Source organism: Amblyomma mixtum, chromosome 10 (genome assembly GCF_055824585.1).
Source record: "Amblyomma mixtum isolate Tamu chromosome 10, ASM5582458v1, whole genome shotgun sequence".
In the NCBI taxonomy this organism is placed as follows: Eukaryota; Metazoa; Arthropoda; class Arachnida; order Ixodida; family Ixodidae; genus Amblyomma; species Amblyomma mixtum.
The window spans coordinates 138,993,367-139,011,711 of NC_143021.1; the positions used below are offsets into that span (position 1 = coordinate 138,993,367).

General features: G+C 46.2%; 1 protein-coding gene and 1 long non-coding RNA gene across 2 annotated transcripts in view; both read left to right on the top strand.

Moving 5' to 3' along the window:
* The first annotated feature begins 3,412 nt into the window (after nucleotides 1-3,412).
* Nucleotides 3,413-18,345, top strand: part of LOC149327086 (uncharacterized) — a 107,629-nt gene continuing 92,696 nt past the window's right edge. The window contains exon 1 of the long non-coding RNA XR_016285904.1: nucleotides 3,413-3,738. This is a non-coding gene — a long non-coding RNA (uncharacterized LOC149327086). The remainder of the gene's footprint in view (nucleotides 3,739-18,345) is intronic.
* LOC149327087 (uncharacterized) lies at nucleotides 6,882-7,583 on the top strand. The gene has a single exon (XM_089563431.1). It carries the CDS (start codon nucleotides 6,882-6,884, stop codon nucleotides 7,581-7,583), a length of 702 nt encoding a protein of 233 aa, XP_089419557.1.

Consider the following 18,345-nt stretch of genomic DNA (forward strand, 5'->3'; position numbering starts at 1 on the left):
AGATTATTCCAGTTCACAAATGGACCGCTCCGTCATTAAATAACATTTATTGTCCGATTTAGCGAACTAACTTTTCCTCTAAACTAATGGCGTATGTTATTTACCCGCACATGATGAAATCACTAGTCTCTCAAATTCTTTCAACCTAACAAACATAGATTTTTTAGAACTCTTTCCGGTCAACTGAGCTAGCTCAATGCACTAATATATTTGCTCCCGTATGGATAATATAAGGCGCGTAGTTGCAGCGGCCGCACCTACAACCGAGGTAAGGCACCTGGACCACGCGACCTTGCTTCGTCATCGCAACCTGCCCACCAGATTTGGAGCGAACGGACCGCCTTGGCATATGGCATCTAAATTAATGATGGGCCGCGATAGGCTGCTCAGGAAGAAAAACGTGGATCGCACAAGCACCAGCGGTGGCAGCGCCTGCCATTCAGTGCTGAGACGCATCGTTTAACCAACCTCTCCCCCCGTTGTGCCAGTAATGTTATGAGCACCCTGAGGGATCCATGAATGTGCATTCAGGAATCATCCATTCCCAGTATTCGAACACTAGCCCACTGATGCTATTGCGTAATACTCTAAAAGCATATTTGGTGCCCCGTCCAGTGCTTTTTAACTGCTCTATTTTCAATCTAAAACCAGCTAAGCCTAACCAAATCCTTCATGCATTCGGTTGCATCAGGTGCGAAATAGGCCAAACAAAAGGAATAATTTTAATCAGAGACTGAAATAGGCCAGCTGCACTTGAGTTTATATTGATTCATACGAAGAAAAGAGAATATTTCATTTCGTTAATCACGAAAATATAATAATAATGCCTTTTCTAGGTATAGTCTGCTTACGGGAAAGTTCATGTGAAGACCTGGGTTCGCCAGAACCTTGCGGCGCAAGTCCATAACTGCAGCCGGTGGAGGAGCGCGTGGGTTGAAAGTGCTCATTGCGGAATGATGTGCTCGCTTGAGGCGTACGTTTCCTGCGGAAAATAACGTCAAGCCATGCAAAAACGACATGTGAAGGACTACACGCATCATACCAGGGAATGTGCTGTAAATTGGACGCTGCATATTTGGCAAGGTATTCTACTGCGAATTCTTTGAATTCTATCAGTCCTGAAACGTAATAAACCAATGAGGGGTACAAGTTCCATTTCTCTTAATCATCTTTGTCGCCTCCAGGGAGGAAACAAGAGACAAACCTGCTTATGTTTTTTTTTTATCACAACTGTATATTTTTTTAGCTTAACAGTACCAAAGATACACGCCGCATTACCAAATGTGTTCTTACAAGAACCGCTGTTGGAGCCCCGAGATCTAATTTTCCAAATCCGGTGTTGATCTGAGGGTGGGCGGCTTGTGATCTATTTATTCAGGAAAATTCGCAAAATAAAGTTTTAATATTTACTTTTAGACCTGGAGATTTCGTACGGAATTGAAGGTAGTCAACTTCCAAGGCAACACTTGCCTTAATAATCTCCTCAATCGGAATGTCTGTTCAGAAAATTCATGTAAAATCAAGCCCACAAAACAAGAAAATATCGATAATGAACGCGCCAGCCTGTGTTCCCATCATGGCGCTAATTCAGGCCATGAGGCCATAAGAAGCGACTAAAATTAAGTTATTCGACTTTCTCGTGCACGATCTAGCATTATATTCAGCTGTATTGGTACTATAGAGACTCATCTACCTCTAGCAGATTTGCATCCTAAGGTTTTGCAGTTCGCAATGATTCCACTGCAGAAACCCAAATAACTGACACCTAACCTGTGTCACTTGTCTTTACCTTACCCCATGGAAACGTTGGTCTAGTCAGCTTCGTTGCGCCTTAAATAAGGACAGTGTTCTTGTTTTCGTCACTAAAACGCGCGCTCAAGCCATAAAACGCGGCTATGCTTCCGGCGTAACCCAGCGCTAAGTATCATTATGCGGTCATTTCACAAGTATCATTAAAGATAACAATCTCGAAGCAGGTCCTGATTCAGGTTCTAATGCTGCGTTGTACTTTCGTGCAAACAGACTCTAATTCCGCGGTCTGTCCTGCCGGCCTATGAACGAAAACGTATTATTAAAATTAGTGAACTATGCACTTAAACACTCTAGTTTAAACGCAGTACACAAAAAGGATATCCTCGCCATTGACTTACAACCAACCGGCATAGACTGCTACGGTTTTTCACGAGCGATCAAAGAAATAAAGGGGTGTTGCAAAAGTTTCTCGGTACATTTTTTCAGTAGGAAAAACAATTTATAATGCATGCTTACAAGGGCTTTTAGTTAAAATATCAAATGCAAAATAAGTTAAATTTCTTTTCTTTTTCATTACACTGCTTATTGCCTGCAATACGCTTCCAATGCGCAGCGATGGCGTCCACCATTTTCACTGCACTGTTAGCCTACCATCATGTTTTTGTTGTTTTCTTCAATTAATTTGCATGTTTCTTCTTCCCTGGGGAGACATACAATTTTTTTGCTTTGGGCAATGATTTCACTTTAAATGTCACATAGCGCGACACCTGTCCATTATTTTGCAATTTGAGGTACGGCACTCCATTTATTTGGATTTGCAGCCCAGTACTGGATGCTCACGGAACGCGTTATATTTTGTAGGCAAACTCGAGCCACGTCAACGGATCATCTCCGGACAGCGATTGCCTGCCGCGCTGATCAGCCTGCCACAGACAAGGCTGATTGCAAGTCACCGGCCAGCAGATTCAGAGACCTCGTGCCTTGATCGACCGCCTTTCCAGGGACTGGCGCGTCTACTGAACAAGCGGCACGTCATCGACTACAGCGCCCTCTGAGCAGCCTACAAATAGCCATCGCGGTCACCATTGTGTGGGATTTGCAGCCCAGTACTGGATGCTCACGGAACGCGTTGTATTTTGTAGGCAAACTCGAGCCACGTCAACGGATCATGTCCGGACAGCGATTGCCTGCCGCGCTGATCAGCCTGCCACAGACAAGGCTGATTGCAAGTTACCGGCCAGCAGATTCACAGACCTCGTGCCTTGATCGGCCGCCTTTCCAGGGACTGGCGCGTCTACTGAACAAGCGGCACGTCATCGACTGCAGCGCCCTCTGAGCCGCCTACAAATAGCCATCGCGGCCACCATCGTGTGGGATTTGCAGCCCAGTACTGGATGCTCACGGAACGCGTTGTATTTTGTAGGAAAACTCGAGCCACGTCAACGGATCATGTCCGGACAGCGATTGCCTGCCGCGCTGATCAGCCTGCCACGAGACAAGGCTGATTGCAAGTTACCGGCCAGCAGATTCAGATACCTCGTGCCTTGATCGGCCGCCTTTCCAGGGACTGGCGCGTCTACTGAACAAGCGGCACGTCATCGACTACAGCGCCCTCTGAGCCGCCTAAATATAGCCATCGCGGCCACCATTGTGTGGGATTTGCAGCCCAGTACTGGATGCTCACGGAACGCGTTGTATTTTGTAGGCAAACTCGAGCCACGTCAACGGATCATGTCCGGACAGCGATTGCCTGCCGCGCTGATCAGCCTGCCACAGACAAGGCTGATTGCAAGTTACCGGCCAGCAGATTCAGAGACCTCGTGCCTTGATCGGCCGCCTTTCCAGGGACTGGCGCGTCTACTGAACAACCGGCACGTCATCGACTACAGCGCCCTCTGAGCCGCCTAAAAATAGCCATCGCGGCCACCATCGTGTGGGATTTGCAGCCCAGTACTGGATGCTCACGGAACGCGTTGTATTTTGTAGGTGAGTGTATATGATCTGACATTCGGTTTTATTGTTGATACTGTCCATTGGCTGCAAATCCCAAGTAGTGTTTTTGTTCAAGTAGTGTTCTTGTTCTACTATGGGCACTGATTTGTGCACGTACCTTGTCAGAATCGGCCGGTTTGTTGTGCGTAGAAAACCAAACGACAATCATTCACCTTGGTGGAAGCAACCGTGTGCACTTACTGGATGCTGGTGTCGGGGAGGGCGACAACTTGTGGTCCTTTTCTGTGTAGCGCATCTACTTATTTGCTCTGGTGACGTCGAGACAAACCCAGGCCCGGACAAGTCTGACCAAATCATTACTCTCGTTAAAGAAATGGCACTGGCGAATGAAAAATTCCAAAAAGACATGTCTAGTAAGATTAAAGATATTCAGACGAACGTAACGGAGATCAAAAGGCGCCTTTCCAAAATAGAAGATAGGTTTGAGGTCGTGGATAACTTGCACGAAGACGTTACCACTGTGAATGCTACACTTCAGGAATCGCATGCTCAGCTAAAAACTATTGAAAAGAAACAGGCCGAACATGCAAGCATAGTCGTTGATGATTTGAATAACCGAATGCGGCGAAACAATCTAATCTTTAAGGGAATTCTTGAGCAAGAAGCAGAGAAGTGGAAAGATACGGAGAAACTGGGGATCGAGTTTGTGGCAAAAAACCTTGGTATCCAAACAGGTGAAATCGAACCCGCTCACCGTGTGGGCCGAAAAAATATTGACCATGTGGGTCCTATTGTTGTGAAGTTCCTGAACTTTAAGGATAATAGCAACGTTTTGAAAAAATGCCTTTAAATTAAAGGACCTGGATTATCCTTGTGTGTGGATTGAGGAAGACTTCTCCCCTGGAATACAACTAGTCAGGAAAAAAACTCAGAGATTTTGCATGCAGTGAACGGCAGTCAGACGACGAAAAGTACAAACTGCTGTTCGATAAACTTGTTTTCAATAAAAAAATATATGCGTTCGATACTGCAAGTCAGCAAGTTGTTCCTCTCCCAGGACACGAGGCGGCTACTAGTTCGGATTGACGAAAAAAGCATGGTGCAGATAAACTTTCATTTATCGTCTGTAATTTTCGGAGTTTGCTTCGCAAACAAGACACCCTTAGTGCACGCATTGAATGTTGTGAAGCGGATATAGTGCTGGGAACGGAAACGTGGTTGCACCCTGATATCGACAATAGCGAACATTGTTTGTTTCGTAACTTCTCTGTCTTTAGGAAGGACAGGTGCACCTCACGTGGTGGGGAATTTTGATTGCCGTGAAAACTAATTTCCAAGCCACTTTGCTAGACAGCCCTTCACGTATAGAAATCTTGTGGCTTGCATTGCGACTGCATGATTTTGTTACCTGTATTGTCGGTGTTTGTTACCGTCCACCGGATTCGCCTGCTGAATTTATTAGGGATCTGAATGAATCACTGTGCTTTGTGCAAGACAGATACCCAACCTCAGAGATAATCCTTGCTGGCGGCTTCAACTACCAGGTATAAATTGGCTGACGTACACAGCCGAAGGCCCTGCAAGGAAACATGAATGTAAATAATTTCTTTGTTTGATTTCTCAGTTCAGTTTGTCGCAAATTGTTTCTGCCCCTACACGTGGCGAGTCGGTCCTAGACCTTGTATTGACAACGCAACCTGAAAAAATTGCAGTGCATGTTTTGGAATGTGTCAGCGATCACAATGCTCCTCACTGCGAATATACGCTACTAAGAAAGAAACCAGAAATTCCTAGGAAAACCATTTACAACTACGCACGGGCAAATGTTGAACAATTGATTAGTGAACTGTCATTGTTCAGTGAGCAGTTCCTAGAATCACTATCAAGCCGTTGCTCAAATGACAACTGGAATCTGTTAAGCGCTGAAATGAACAAACTAAAAGAAAGACACATACCAAAAATCACGGTCACGACATCATCACAGAGCATGTGGTACACTTCTAACGTCAAACGGTGCATCCGGAAGAAAAAGCGTCTTTACACTAAGCCAAACGTACGACATCTGAGGGCGATTGGAATAACTACCGCGCGCAGTCAAGGATATGCCAAGCAGAAGTTTAGAGTGCCAAAGATAAATTCCTTAATCATGATATATCAACTTTACTTAAGACCAATAGACAAAAATTTTGGAAAGTAGTCAATCCTAAGCCTCTTTCGTCTAGTCTAATAACAATAGTAAAAAACGGTGATTTTATTCAGCCATCTGATGTTGCCACAGAATTCAACCTATTTTTTAGCTCCGTGTTTACTAACGAAACACTAATTACCATAAGTTTAAATGCTGCTACTATAAACGCGGACATGTCTGACATCTTAATTACACAGGAAGGAATTGAGCAAGCTATTGATCGTTTGCCGAGTAATTCAGCCCCCGGGCCGGATGAGATATGTCCAAAACTGCTCAAGCTAACTAAACCAGTGATAGCTCGCATGCTCACTCCCAATTTTCAGCAGTCTATTTATACAGGAATTGTGCCTGACGCTTGGAAAATTGCACGCATTATACCTATATTTAAATCTGGAGATCCTTCTGTCCTTTAAAATTACAGGCCCATCTCATTAACGAGTACACCTTGCAAAATCCTGGAACACATCATATCATCAGCAATAATGAAGTACCTCAATCAGCACATTTTTCCCCAAATTAACACGGATTCTTGCGTGGCTATTCCTGCGAGTCACAGCTATTTGAACTCGTAGCTGACCTGCACGACGCTGTACACCATTTAACGAGAACTGATGCCATATTCATCGACTTCGCAAAAGCGTTCGACAAAGTTGCTCACGCTCGTCTCATATTTAAACTTTCAAATCTCAATATAAACAGCAATGTCTTAAACAGGATTGTTAACTTTTTAACTAAGCGTCAGCAGTTTGTGTTTGCCAATGGATTTTGCTCCGCGTTAACCCATTTAAAGTCTGGTGTGCCTCAAGGTTCGGTGCTTGGCCCCATCCTCTTCCTCTTTTACATTAATGACATAAGCAGCAACATCACTTCCACAATTAGGCTATTTGCAGACGACTGTGTTATTTACAGAAAGATTACTGATCCTCTTGATACTAATGTTTTGCAATCGGATCTTGACAAAATCGCTGAGTGGTGCAAACAATGGCATATGGAAATTGTTTTGAAAACAAATCTTGTAACATTTACGACACCTAGAGTCACTGAGCCCATCTTTTATTCTATTGGTAATGTGGCCATTCAAAAAGTTCCTGTAGTCAAATACCTAGGTGTTCACATTTCGTCGGACTTGACATGGCACAAACACATTGATTACATAACCACTAAAGCATCCAAAACACTCGGTTTTATTAGGCGTCATTTGTACTTTGCAAACCAGGACACCAAACTCTTGGCCTACACAACTTTAGTAAGGTCGCAGCTAGAATACGCCGGTATCATCTGGAACCCGTATCAAGTATATCTTGCCGAGAAACTGGAATCACTTCAAAATAAGGCAGCTAGGTTTATCACAAGGAAATACGTTCGCTACTCCAGCATCACCGATATTAAATCATATCTAAATTTAAGCGCACTTGAAAAGCGAAGACTTGTCACCCTGATAAGTCACTTTCACAGGCTTTATCACAGTCCTTCGCCCTTCACAGAATTTCATATCAAACCAGCACATCGCATTTTCCCCCGATTAGACCACTGCTTTAAAGTGCAACCCAAGATTGCTCACACCAAACTTATGCGCAATTTGCCATTGTTCCGTGCCATTTACCATTGGAATAAGCTGCCTGCAGAAATCGTTTCCGAAAAAAATTACGACGCATTTGTTAGCAAGCTGAAGTGCTTAGTCAATGCTTAGTTATTCTTATTACACTGTTCCTAGGATACAGTTTTGTCTCCTGCATTGTGGTCTATGTGTGTGTGTGTGTCTGTTATCAAGTCTTTCATTGACCCAGTTATGTTCACTCTTTACCGGAGCGCGTTTGTTTATGCTTTTCACATTTTCAGGTTTCAAATTTCACTTTGTTGTGTACTTACTACATTCACTATGGGTTTTTCAACCCCCCTATGTAATGCCTGTAAAGGGCCTTTAGGGTATGTGAATAGAAAAAAAAATGTCCTTGGAAGAAAGAAAAATGTGAGCAGAGGCGTTATTCTGACGAAGGTCGAAACCATTTCTAAGCACTGGTTGCATATCATAGCGCTGGCTGTACCACTGGAGTTCCTGCGGTTTTATTTGGTCTTCAGTGTCGCCGTCCTGGCTGTAGCGACCGCATGCCCCATAACACAGCTAAAAGATAGGCATCGAAGAAGATATTTACAAAGCTGCCAGCAGTGAAGCATGGCCACTCTGCTCTGGTGTTTACAATCAGGCGAAGGAGAAATCGGGGTGTGAATTATAACCGGATAGCTTAATCCAGACAGTGAGGCGCATGCAAAGGATCACCTCAATGATTCATGCGATACTGCGGCTGTTCTATATCTTCAGCGGGAGATCTGTGGCAGTGGCACTGATGCATGGCGCCGTGACTGCGGTTGTCATTTCTGGGCCCACTTAGCGCTGCTCTCTCGTCGTACCCTCGGCATAAGCGTTTCAATTTTTACAGCGCAGCTGTTTAATGGTGCATTTCAAGTGCAAGCGTTGTCCGTTGTTGGCGTAATTGTTATTCACGTTACAGTGCGTCACATCATGTGAGAGAGTCCCAATGGGAGAGGACAGTTACAGAATGCGGCCCTAGGATCGCCTTCACAACCAGCGCGCGAGAGGGAAGAAACTACCAACAAGTTATGCACGGGCGTCTCAAGCATGCTGGCCAGCGAAGCGTCCATGACGTCATTGGACACTTGGCAGGAAAGGAAGCTTGCCTAGCGAACTTGGTTTCTCTCGGAGGTTCCGTAGAATGTTGTCTTGAGCGTCAGCATTAAAGAAATGAGTTATTAAGCAGTGCGTGTTTCCCGACAATGCTTCATGGTACGCATGGGAGCAAAAAAAGTGAAGCAAGAAATTAACGGTCAAGTGGAGTAGTTCTGTCGAAACGCCAATTACGCCGCAAATGTTGCAGCGCAGACACCCCGAGATGCGCTGTAGCTAAGCATTCCATAGTATCGAAGAAGCACATAATTTTTTAAACATCTTTTTCTCAGCTATGGCGAAATTTTATTTTTAAAAAAGCCGTCACAGAGTTATGTCGCTTCAAGTTGATTTCTGCAGTTTTCTCTTCCTCAATGTTCGAAAAAAGAAAAGCCAATGAGGATGTAAAAGAGTGAATGAATAAATGAGCTGTTTTTAGAAAGGAAGGCTCAAGGCCGTTTGTTGGGGAATCGGGCTCTTAAGGAAGGAAAAAGTAGGGCTCTATTGATGCATAATAGGATGGCATGGGTGGTCCAGCCACGCTTTACAATGCTTTGTAGAGGCCACTTATCTTAGCAGATTTGCCAATCTCTTCCCAGATCCCATTCACTCCGACTCTGGTCAATGCACGAAATTCCTCGCCATGGTAGGAAAACTACGTTGGTCGACGAGGTCGTCGCGTTGCTTGCGACTCTGAACAGTGCCAAACTACGATGCAAATAAATTTTCTATTAGCTATCATTGCGCTGTCCATAGTAAACAACAATATCGTTTGAGGATGATATTGAAGATGCAAGACCTGTCAACGCTATTGAGTTTCTGTACAAGATTTCGGGTCGCTTCAAGTCGCTTCTGTGCAAATATTAGTACGTAAGCAGTGATCTGGAGGTTCAGAGTCTAGCCAAACCGTCTACTTTATGTCCGAGAAGGTGGACTACCACGAGCGCTCAGTCCAGCATCACTACCTGCTCATGGTCTGCTACGTCGCACAAATACGTGCTTTCCAACTGATTTGAATTCTGATTTGAATTTGAATTCTCTGTAGATTGTTCTTGTGGCAATCTGTAGTTGCCCTGCGGGGAGGCTCTCTGTGCAGTTGGACTGAGAGAAAGCTCCCCTAGTTATAGTTAGCGACATCATGCTTCTATCCCTCCATGGGGCTATCCGAGGGAAGACGTGAAAGGCAGAAAGCTAGCATCCGCTATCGCTGACATGGCCCTGACCCTACTTAAAGACCCGCAGCACCTCATGCGAGTCGGCTCCAGCATAATTGCTGGATACTTCCCCCTACTTCACGCTCATCCGCAATGCCCGACCCTATAATTAGCAAAATACAGGAGAAACCCTAGGCAGCGATTACTACGTGCTGCGGACCATCTTCGAAAGTAACAAGCATATGAAACCACGAGGGCAAGAAAAGATTAAAGATTGGGAGACATTCAGGAAGGACACCAAACTAGCTGCATCGGAACAAATAACCAATTACGAAGATTTGGCGGCCTCCATTCTCGACCCCAAAGAAAAGCTCACAAAATCCCTCGGCACTACGAAGGACCACCCAGCTGTTGACAACCACCTCCTACATCTTTGGGCAGCCAGACGTGGTCTTATAAAACGGCGGAAAAAATTGCTGACGATTACTTTACTTCCTATTGGGAAATTTGAGCGCAACCCATCAGCTGTTTCAGCTTTTCGATAGATTGAGGCAAAGAATTCGAGCAAGACCTCTATGTACAATTACAGAGAGCTTGTTATTTTTCACACATTTTCCTTCTTCAAGAAACACTCCGCTAACACTTCTTGATTGTCATGAAGGAAGCTTTGTGGTCGAAGAAAGAGTTTGGTATATGCTCGACTTGCTGCACCAATGCCTGGTTCTCAAAGACGAGGTCTAAGCAGTATTTCGCGAGGTTGTCACAGCCGTGGGAGGCGTTACGAGCGAGAGGAATGGGGTGTTCTCCCGCATAAGTCGTAACAAATTTCTGTTTGTCTTTATATGTAGATTAAAGTCCCCACCTACCCTGCCACGCTGGCAGGTGGCAGTTTATAGTTGATCGCCAGAATTCGCTCACCGTTGTCAGCGATAACGCATGCAGCCCGCATCTCTATCTCATCACCCTGCGTATCTATAAGCGCACCTCTGGCGCCCACTGCCTCAGGGTGGCAGCTTTGCGCACTTTCGGTAAAAGGATCGGAGTGTGAAAAGTTGTCAACGCCAAGGAACACAGTGAATGCCGACGGGCTATGGCTTGAGCGCCGCGATTCTGGCACAACGTAAGCGCGATTCAGGCGTTCACTGACCCATGGAGCCTGTTATGCGCACTATGGCTTCAGCGCCTATGACCTCAGCGCCGGGTTTCTGGCACTACGTCGTCAATGCCAACGCATGCAGTGCACACCTGTTACTACCGCCACCCGCCGCGGTTGCTCGGTGGTTAAGGCTCTCGTGTACTGAGCCGGAGTACGGAAGTTCGAACCCCAAGGCAGCGGCAGCGTTTCGATGGAGGCGGAACGCAAAAGGCGCCCGTGTGCAATGCGATGTCACCGCACGTTGTAGATCCCCATTGGTCGAAATTATTCCGGAGACCATCAACCAGCCAGCTCGGCTCGTCGCGCGGTCGCACTTCAGCCATATGCTGTGGCATATGAACGACCTTGAGCCGCCGTTGCCTAGCAGCGCCCCAGCCGCGCTCCAACAGATGGCGCCGCTGCCGTCGCCGCTCGCTCCACCAAGTATGCTCCGCTGGGGTAGAGGGAGAGGAGGTGCCGCCTCGCGAGGGCTATTATATATGCCCTTCGCCTCAGTGGATTCTAGTCGTTATGCAAAGCGTGATAGAGAGGCAACAACGAAAGAACGAAGCGAAGTATCGATGGCGCGCAATTCAACTGGGGTTAACCAGAGCTCAACTAAAGACAATTTGTTCTTCCCCTACCACTTTCCTCTCTTCCCTACGGCGCGGTTCCGGTGTCCACCGGGATAAGTGAAACAGATACTGCGCGATTTTTCTTCCTCAAAAACCAATTTACCAAATTTACCGCCACGTAGCTTAAAGCTCGAGTGAGGTGTCCACTGTTCCAAGAGGGCAGTGATGCGTTTTCCCTCTGCTTTCCAAGGTCCCGATCCATTGGTTTCGCAGCTTAAAGCGTGAGTAAGGTGTCCACAGCTGGTTACAACGGACAAGGCGATGGCAACGGTGACGGCGGCGCCGCGAAATGCAGAAACGAGCGTCAAAGAGCTGCACTCTCAAAAAAATTCTGCCTGATGTCCCGTGTAAAAGACCTCCGGCGACAACGGAAATAACATAAACGTGATCCTGTCTTCCGCGATTTTGAAACGCGCCGCAAATGCAGGTGAATTATATTGCGTCAGCCTTCTGGGTTGAAAAACGAAAAGATTGAAGATAATTACCCGAAACTAAGCACGTAGTACCTCTGCGCTTGAAATCTTAGCAAATACTCCTTATATCCGGTCCAAGCGTCAGCTCCTAGTCTCTCATACGCGCTGCCATATACGAGGTCTGTTAGAAAAGTGTCCGACTTTATTTTTTTTTGCGAACACCTGTTGGATATTAAACAAGCGTGCTTACAGCAGACGACCTTGAACCCTCGTGCGCATGCACAAATTTTTTCCCACCTGCCCATAGCGTCAGTCGCTGGGAAGCAGCGTTTGAGTGAGGCAGTGCGCAGTGCTCTCGTCGGTTTTTTGTTGCAAGGAAAATGGCGGAGCGAGAGGAGCAGCGCTACTACCTCAAATTTTGCCAGAAACTTGGCGATAGCCAAGTGGAAACCATTCGAAATGTTCACACGGCTTGCGGTGATGATGCTGTGAGCAGCACACAGATTAAGCCGTGGTGCAACTGGTTTAAAGACGGCCGCACATCTGTGGAGAGAGAGCCACGCTCCGGTCGGCCATCCACATGCCGAAATGACCAGGTCACTGCCGAAGTGAACGCTGTGGTGATGCGGGACTGCTGTGTGACTATGCGAAAAATTGCGGAAGAGGTGGACATCAGCAATTTTTCTGCACATTCCATTATAACCGAAGATTTGGCCATGGAGAGAGTTGCGGCAAAATTCGTGCCGAAGCTGCTGACGGCGGACAAAAAGCAGCTTCATGTTGAAGTCTCACAGGAGATGCTGGATTCCACAAACAGTTACCCTGACTTCACCGACGCCGTAATCACTAGTGACGAGTCTTGGGTGTACGGGTACGACCCGGAAACCAAATCCCAGTCGTCACAGAGGACGCATTCCACTTCACCAAGACCAAACAAAGCCCGCCAAGTGCGCAGCAATGTCAAAGTGATTCTGACTGCTTTTTTGACTCCCTCAGTGTGGCACACCACGAGTACGCACCCCACAGGAACAAAGAATGACTAAAGAGTACTACAGGGATGTCCTCCATCGCCTACGTGGTGCTGTGCGGCGCAAGAGACCGGAATTGAGGTCAACAAGAAATTGGCGCATCCATCGCAGCACTGCTGCTGCACATTCCTCGCATTTGATTCAGACTTTTCTGGCGAAAAACCCGACTACTGTAGTTCAACAGGCTCCTTACTCTCCTGATATGTCCCCCTATGACTTCTGGCTGTTTCCTAAAATCAAGAGGCCATTGAAAGGAGCGCGATTTCAGAAAAGAAAGGACATTATGGCTGCAACGACAGGAGAGCTAAATTCCATTCCGAAAAGGGCCTTTTCGGAATACTTCGAACAATGGCAGCACCGCTGGGAGATGTATATGGAGTCCCAAGCAGACTACATTGAAGGTGATTAGGTTTCTAACGCTCCAGTTATGCCAGTTTTTTTCTTCGGCCAAAGGCCGGATACTTTTCTAACAGACCTCGTATGCCCATTGAAACTCTTTGAAATATTATGTGTGGTTTAGCTCTGGTTAAACCTTGTTTATTGCAAAAGCAATGCAATGTTATGCTTGGTCACACACAGTCGTGCTGATTGTTTGCTTGTTTAGCGTGGACATCCTTGGTTTTCGTCCGCTTTTGAAGGCGTTCAGCATGTTGTTCTTTTTCCTCGGCACGTCACGTCTCCTAGCTTCATTCCGCATAGCACGGCTGGACTCACATTCTGAACTTGAAGTGGCTTGCTTAGCTGCTTCTGATTCTCGCAGTTTTCGCAAACGCTCTTCTCGTTGTTCCTTTGTTTCCTGGGCACGTTGTTTCCGCTGGGCTTCATTACGTTTAGGTTGCCTAATTCCAGCTTCTGAACTCGATACAGCTTGTTTAGCCGTTTTGGCTTCTCGTTTGGTTTTCTCGTTGTTCTTCCGTTTCTTGGGCACGTTGTAACCTCTTTCTTGCATTCTTCCTAGCTTGCTTGGCTGTGGCCTGAGAGTCAAACTGTTCACAAGCAGTAGAACAACTAGATTCATATATAAACTCTTCTTCGGTGACTTCTATGGCGAGACTCCTCGAGGAGCACCGCGCACCGGCTCCTCCTGGCTGCGGTGGATGAGCAAGCTGACGTCACGCGTCGCCATTGCAACGCAGATGCTGACATCACACCATCTGCTACGCGCGGCGGCGGCTCCTCGAGTAGCAGGGGGGTCCAAGGACCGCACGACGAGGGGTTGGACGTGGCATACTATTGCTTTCGCAATAAAATTAAAATTACTATTGCTACCACGCACAGGGGCCTCAGGGCTTACGAGGTAATGAAGCCGCTGGCGCGGCTGCCCGAGCGCTTACTCACCGGGCTGCTCACCTCAGCTCTTCTGGCTCGGAGACTAACCAGCCGCTGCTGCGGTTCAGGGAAATAATAACGCATTGCAGCGATAACCACCGCCTTTTCCTCGCCCCTGCAAAGGGGCTGAGTAAGACGGAGGAACGAGCTTTAAGGCGCCTGCAGACAGGTACTCTACTCTGTCCTGCAGTCATAAAACATTACGATCCTAACACGGATGGGTGATGCCCGCACTGTGGGGATACCTGTGATCTCTTCCACATGGTGTGGGCATGTACTCAAAATCCCCACCTCCCTTCTTCCCCTACCCCTTCCCGAGAGGCATGGGAGACTGCGCTCCTTAACAGCTCCTCGCTTGAGTCCCAAAGGGCTCTGGTGAAACGGGCGCGAGACGGGGCCTTGTCATGCGGTCTCCCGGACTACGGACGCCGACCATGCAGTGGGGCCACTCTGTGGCTTCCAAACTTTATTTTACCAAATAAAAGTTTGCACCACCACCACCATGAGCCGATGCGGCGCGCATGTTGCGGGATTGACGTCGCGTCTCGCGGGCTTTGATTGTTTAGATCCCAGCTCTCAGGCACCCGTTCCTGCGTACCGCGTCGTAGTAGGCGTTGGCCTTGTGGGAGTAACCGCTTCTCAAAGTAGCAGAGCGAAGAACCACCCGAAAGGTAGCTGCCTCGGGAAGATCCCGGAGGGTGCGCTAGCAGCGTGAGATGCCATCTGCCATCGGTTCAGCGACGTGTGGAGTGATCCGCTGAAAACTCCCATTACAGTCAATCGCAATTACCGGACAATTTTTTTCACCGGTGAATTCTTCGTAACGGATGTAATAGGCTAAAACAGACAGCGAAACAGGAATATATGTTCTACGAATTTCAGCACGAAATATACACACACAAATTATGACTGGATGGAGACATCAGTCCATATCCGTGCTGCTTACGAAAGCCCCAGATTTCTCCCAGTATCGATGAATTTTTAATACTTGTCGCATCGCGAGAGCATAATTGAAATATATATGTTTTTAAATGCTCTTTGTAATTCTACAGACGCACTTTGCTGAATACGTGGACTTTATCGATCGTTTCATGTTGCACTTTTGCGCCTTTTTGATGGTGATTACGGCAAAGCTTTAGTGAAACTTACTTGTTAGTGTCGGCAAGTGATGGTTTGACCTCGGAGAATACCCAGACAGATAAAATTCCTAAATGAAGGATACTGGAGCTATGAGTTCGATTCCTGCTTACGACTCTGCTCTTCGTTTCGACTGTAGCGTTTGTTCAAGAGCCAGGCCGCTAGTCTAGACGCGACTCTTCAGCACCGTCAGCTTTTCGCCTGCTGCAGCGAAATATGTGCTCAAGTCAAGAAAAGTGACATGACCCGTCCAGGATTTCTCTCGAAGAAGAACCTCGAGCCACAAACAATGGCTAATAAAAGTCTGCACAGAATCCACAAAGAGAGTATCTAGATCTGAGGCTCCGCGCAGTAGGCATGAATAATGCCAGATAACTCCCGAGTTGATGGATGAGTCTGCGCAGGCATTTCAATCCTAGAAATCCTATCGCCGGAAACAATCGCCTGACATCGCGTCATGGACGGCATGCATCGTACGCAGCTAGGTACTAGGCTGCAGTTTTGGTGCGGGCAGAAGGAATATGAAACGAAACTGAAGATTTCTTGGTTGTGTGGCAGATGGTGCACCTGAAGCTGTTCTAAATATTGGAGGCGCTCCCTGTCCCAAAAAGGACGCGGCATACTTCCGATTCCAGAAAGATTGTGATCTTCGAGAATAGATTTTACAACTTTCAAAAATAGAATATGCATCAAGCGGGCTATTCGTGCGCATAGCTGCCGCAGGCGTATTAAAATGAATCGCTCCGAAAGTCTACGCTCATAATCTTGGTTCCATATAAACATGAGTTCTGATTACAGCCTCTGTTCCTCATATTTTATCCAGGACGAGTTCATTTGAGCCTTATTTCTGTGGAACACGCCGCACTCTTGCAGCCCCCTTTTCCAGTTAGTAAGTTGAACTTCTGCGGAACATGTTGATAGTAACGAAACAGTCAGATTGTCGTTTTGCCTCAAAACAGTTATGCGGAACACAGGTTCCAGCTACTTCATGAGGCTTTCCAATAAGAGCTAGGTCACTTCTCGCGAGATAAAAAGTTGGTGAGCGCCACGATTGGAGACTGCTTTTTTCTCCCACCGTTGGGCGCATGACCAGCGTGCGTGTGACATCTGGAGGCTTGAAAATTCCCTCCGAAGGAGGGTCCCGCTGGCGGTGGAGGCCCTGCCTTTGTTAGCTTTTCTTTTCTGCACTTGTATTCACCGAAGTCTCCTTCAGTCAATCAATCAGGTTTATTTTCATATCAAGGATGTGAGGAGCGGGGACCAAAAGCCTATACAGGCTTGGCGGTGGTCCCCTCTCGCTACAGCAGCTTCGTTGTGCACAAAAACCACAATCACACAACGCTACAGTACGTGGTATGCCTGTGACATATTTAAATGAAGAACACATTGCATCAAAATAAACAAGTTCAGGGCATGGATAAGTATATAACCGTGAAACATTCGTAGCATGAGGGAAGTCACAACAGCAGGGTAAATTAGTACAGTAAAGAAAGAAGCGATATGTCGTTATCTTCTCTAATTACAGTTCGTCACAATAATATAGGACAGCATTTTTCTGCCGTAGTTAGTTCGCGTTCGAGGTAAAGACGAATTGTCTGTAAAGCACGTATTGCAGAGGCGTTCTCTGCATATTAGTCTAGGCAAATCAGCGAGAAATGCAGTTCCTTAGTTTTTGATGTGTACTTCTTACGCAGCAGAAGCGGGTACAATTCCAAAATAGGTACAATGTGTGATGCCTCAATTCAAGCTTGGCGTGTGCATCATTTCGAAGGTTGTTAATTGCACGAACTGTTTTTTTTTCTGCAGTACATGGAGTTTTGTAGTATTGGAGACAGTCGTTCTACTCTAGACGAAGAAGCCTTTCTAAACATTTTGAAAATAAAGGGACTATAAATATTGGATGGTAATTGGGTAAGTTATTAGCATCTCCTCCGTTATGAATTGCAATGACCCTGGCAGTTTGCATGCTACTGGGAATGATGCCCTGGATGAAACGGCAGCTAAGGACATGGTCCAATATAGGACAAAGGATATCAATTACATGTTTGAATCGCTGGATCTGGAAACCATCCACATCCTTCGACTTGCTATTTTTGACGCTGTTAAAGCATCGCTTGATCTCGTTTTGGTCTGTTGGAGCCAGGAAAACGGTAAACGAAATTGACTGACCCACATACCTCATGCAAATAGGGTCATCAATGGTATGCGCAACACACACAAAGAAAACGTCAGAAGAATCAGCCAGCCTTTTTCCTGATAACTTTTCATCAACTATCATGCTTCCAATTCATTATAGCTTTTGGATGTATTAATAATGGCATCAAGTTGCTTCCATACTTAGTCACTTCGTTTCAGAACATCCTTGTTGAATAGACTATAAGTACTCTTTCTTTGCCTGACGAAGAATGGATGTCACCGTGCTTCTATACGCCTTCCATATAAGGAAGTCATTACTGTTTCTATTCTTAATGGAACAATTACAAAGGTAATTGTTGTGTTTTATCATCTCTAAGCATTCTTTGTTTATCCATGGCTTAGAGCACTCTTTGGTTTTCTGGTGCTCCTATTTTGAAAGCATTCAATATACACCGGTTTTATGACGTCTATAAATAGATCATATGCTTTATCAGGATCTGCAATTTCATAAACAGGACTTCAGTCCTTTTGCTCAAGTCTAGACCGAAAGTCTGTCAAAGTATCCTTATTCACTAACTGTCGCTGTTACTGAGTAGCTTTATTGGACTGTTACTCGACTATCTATGAAGCAAAAATTAGTAGGCGATCACTAATCTGGCCAGAGATAATGCCAGACACGATTGACTTGTCATGCAAATTTGTGAGGAAAGCATGCATCGAAATTGCGGCCCATGTGGGCAGGCGCGTAGGGGTCAATAATGGCATTATTGGAACCATTACAGTCTAGCAGGTTATTTACTTT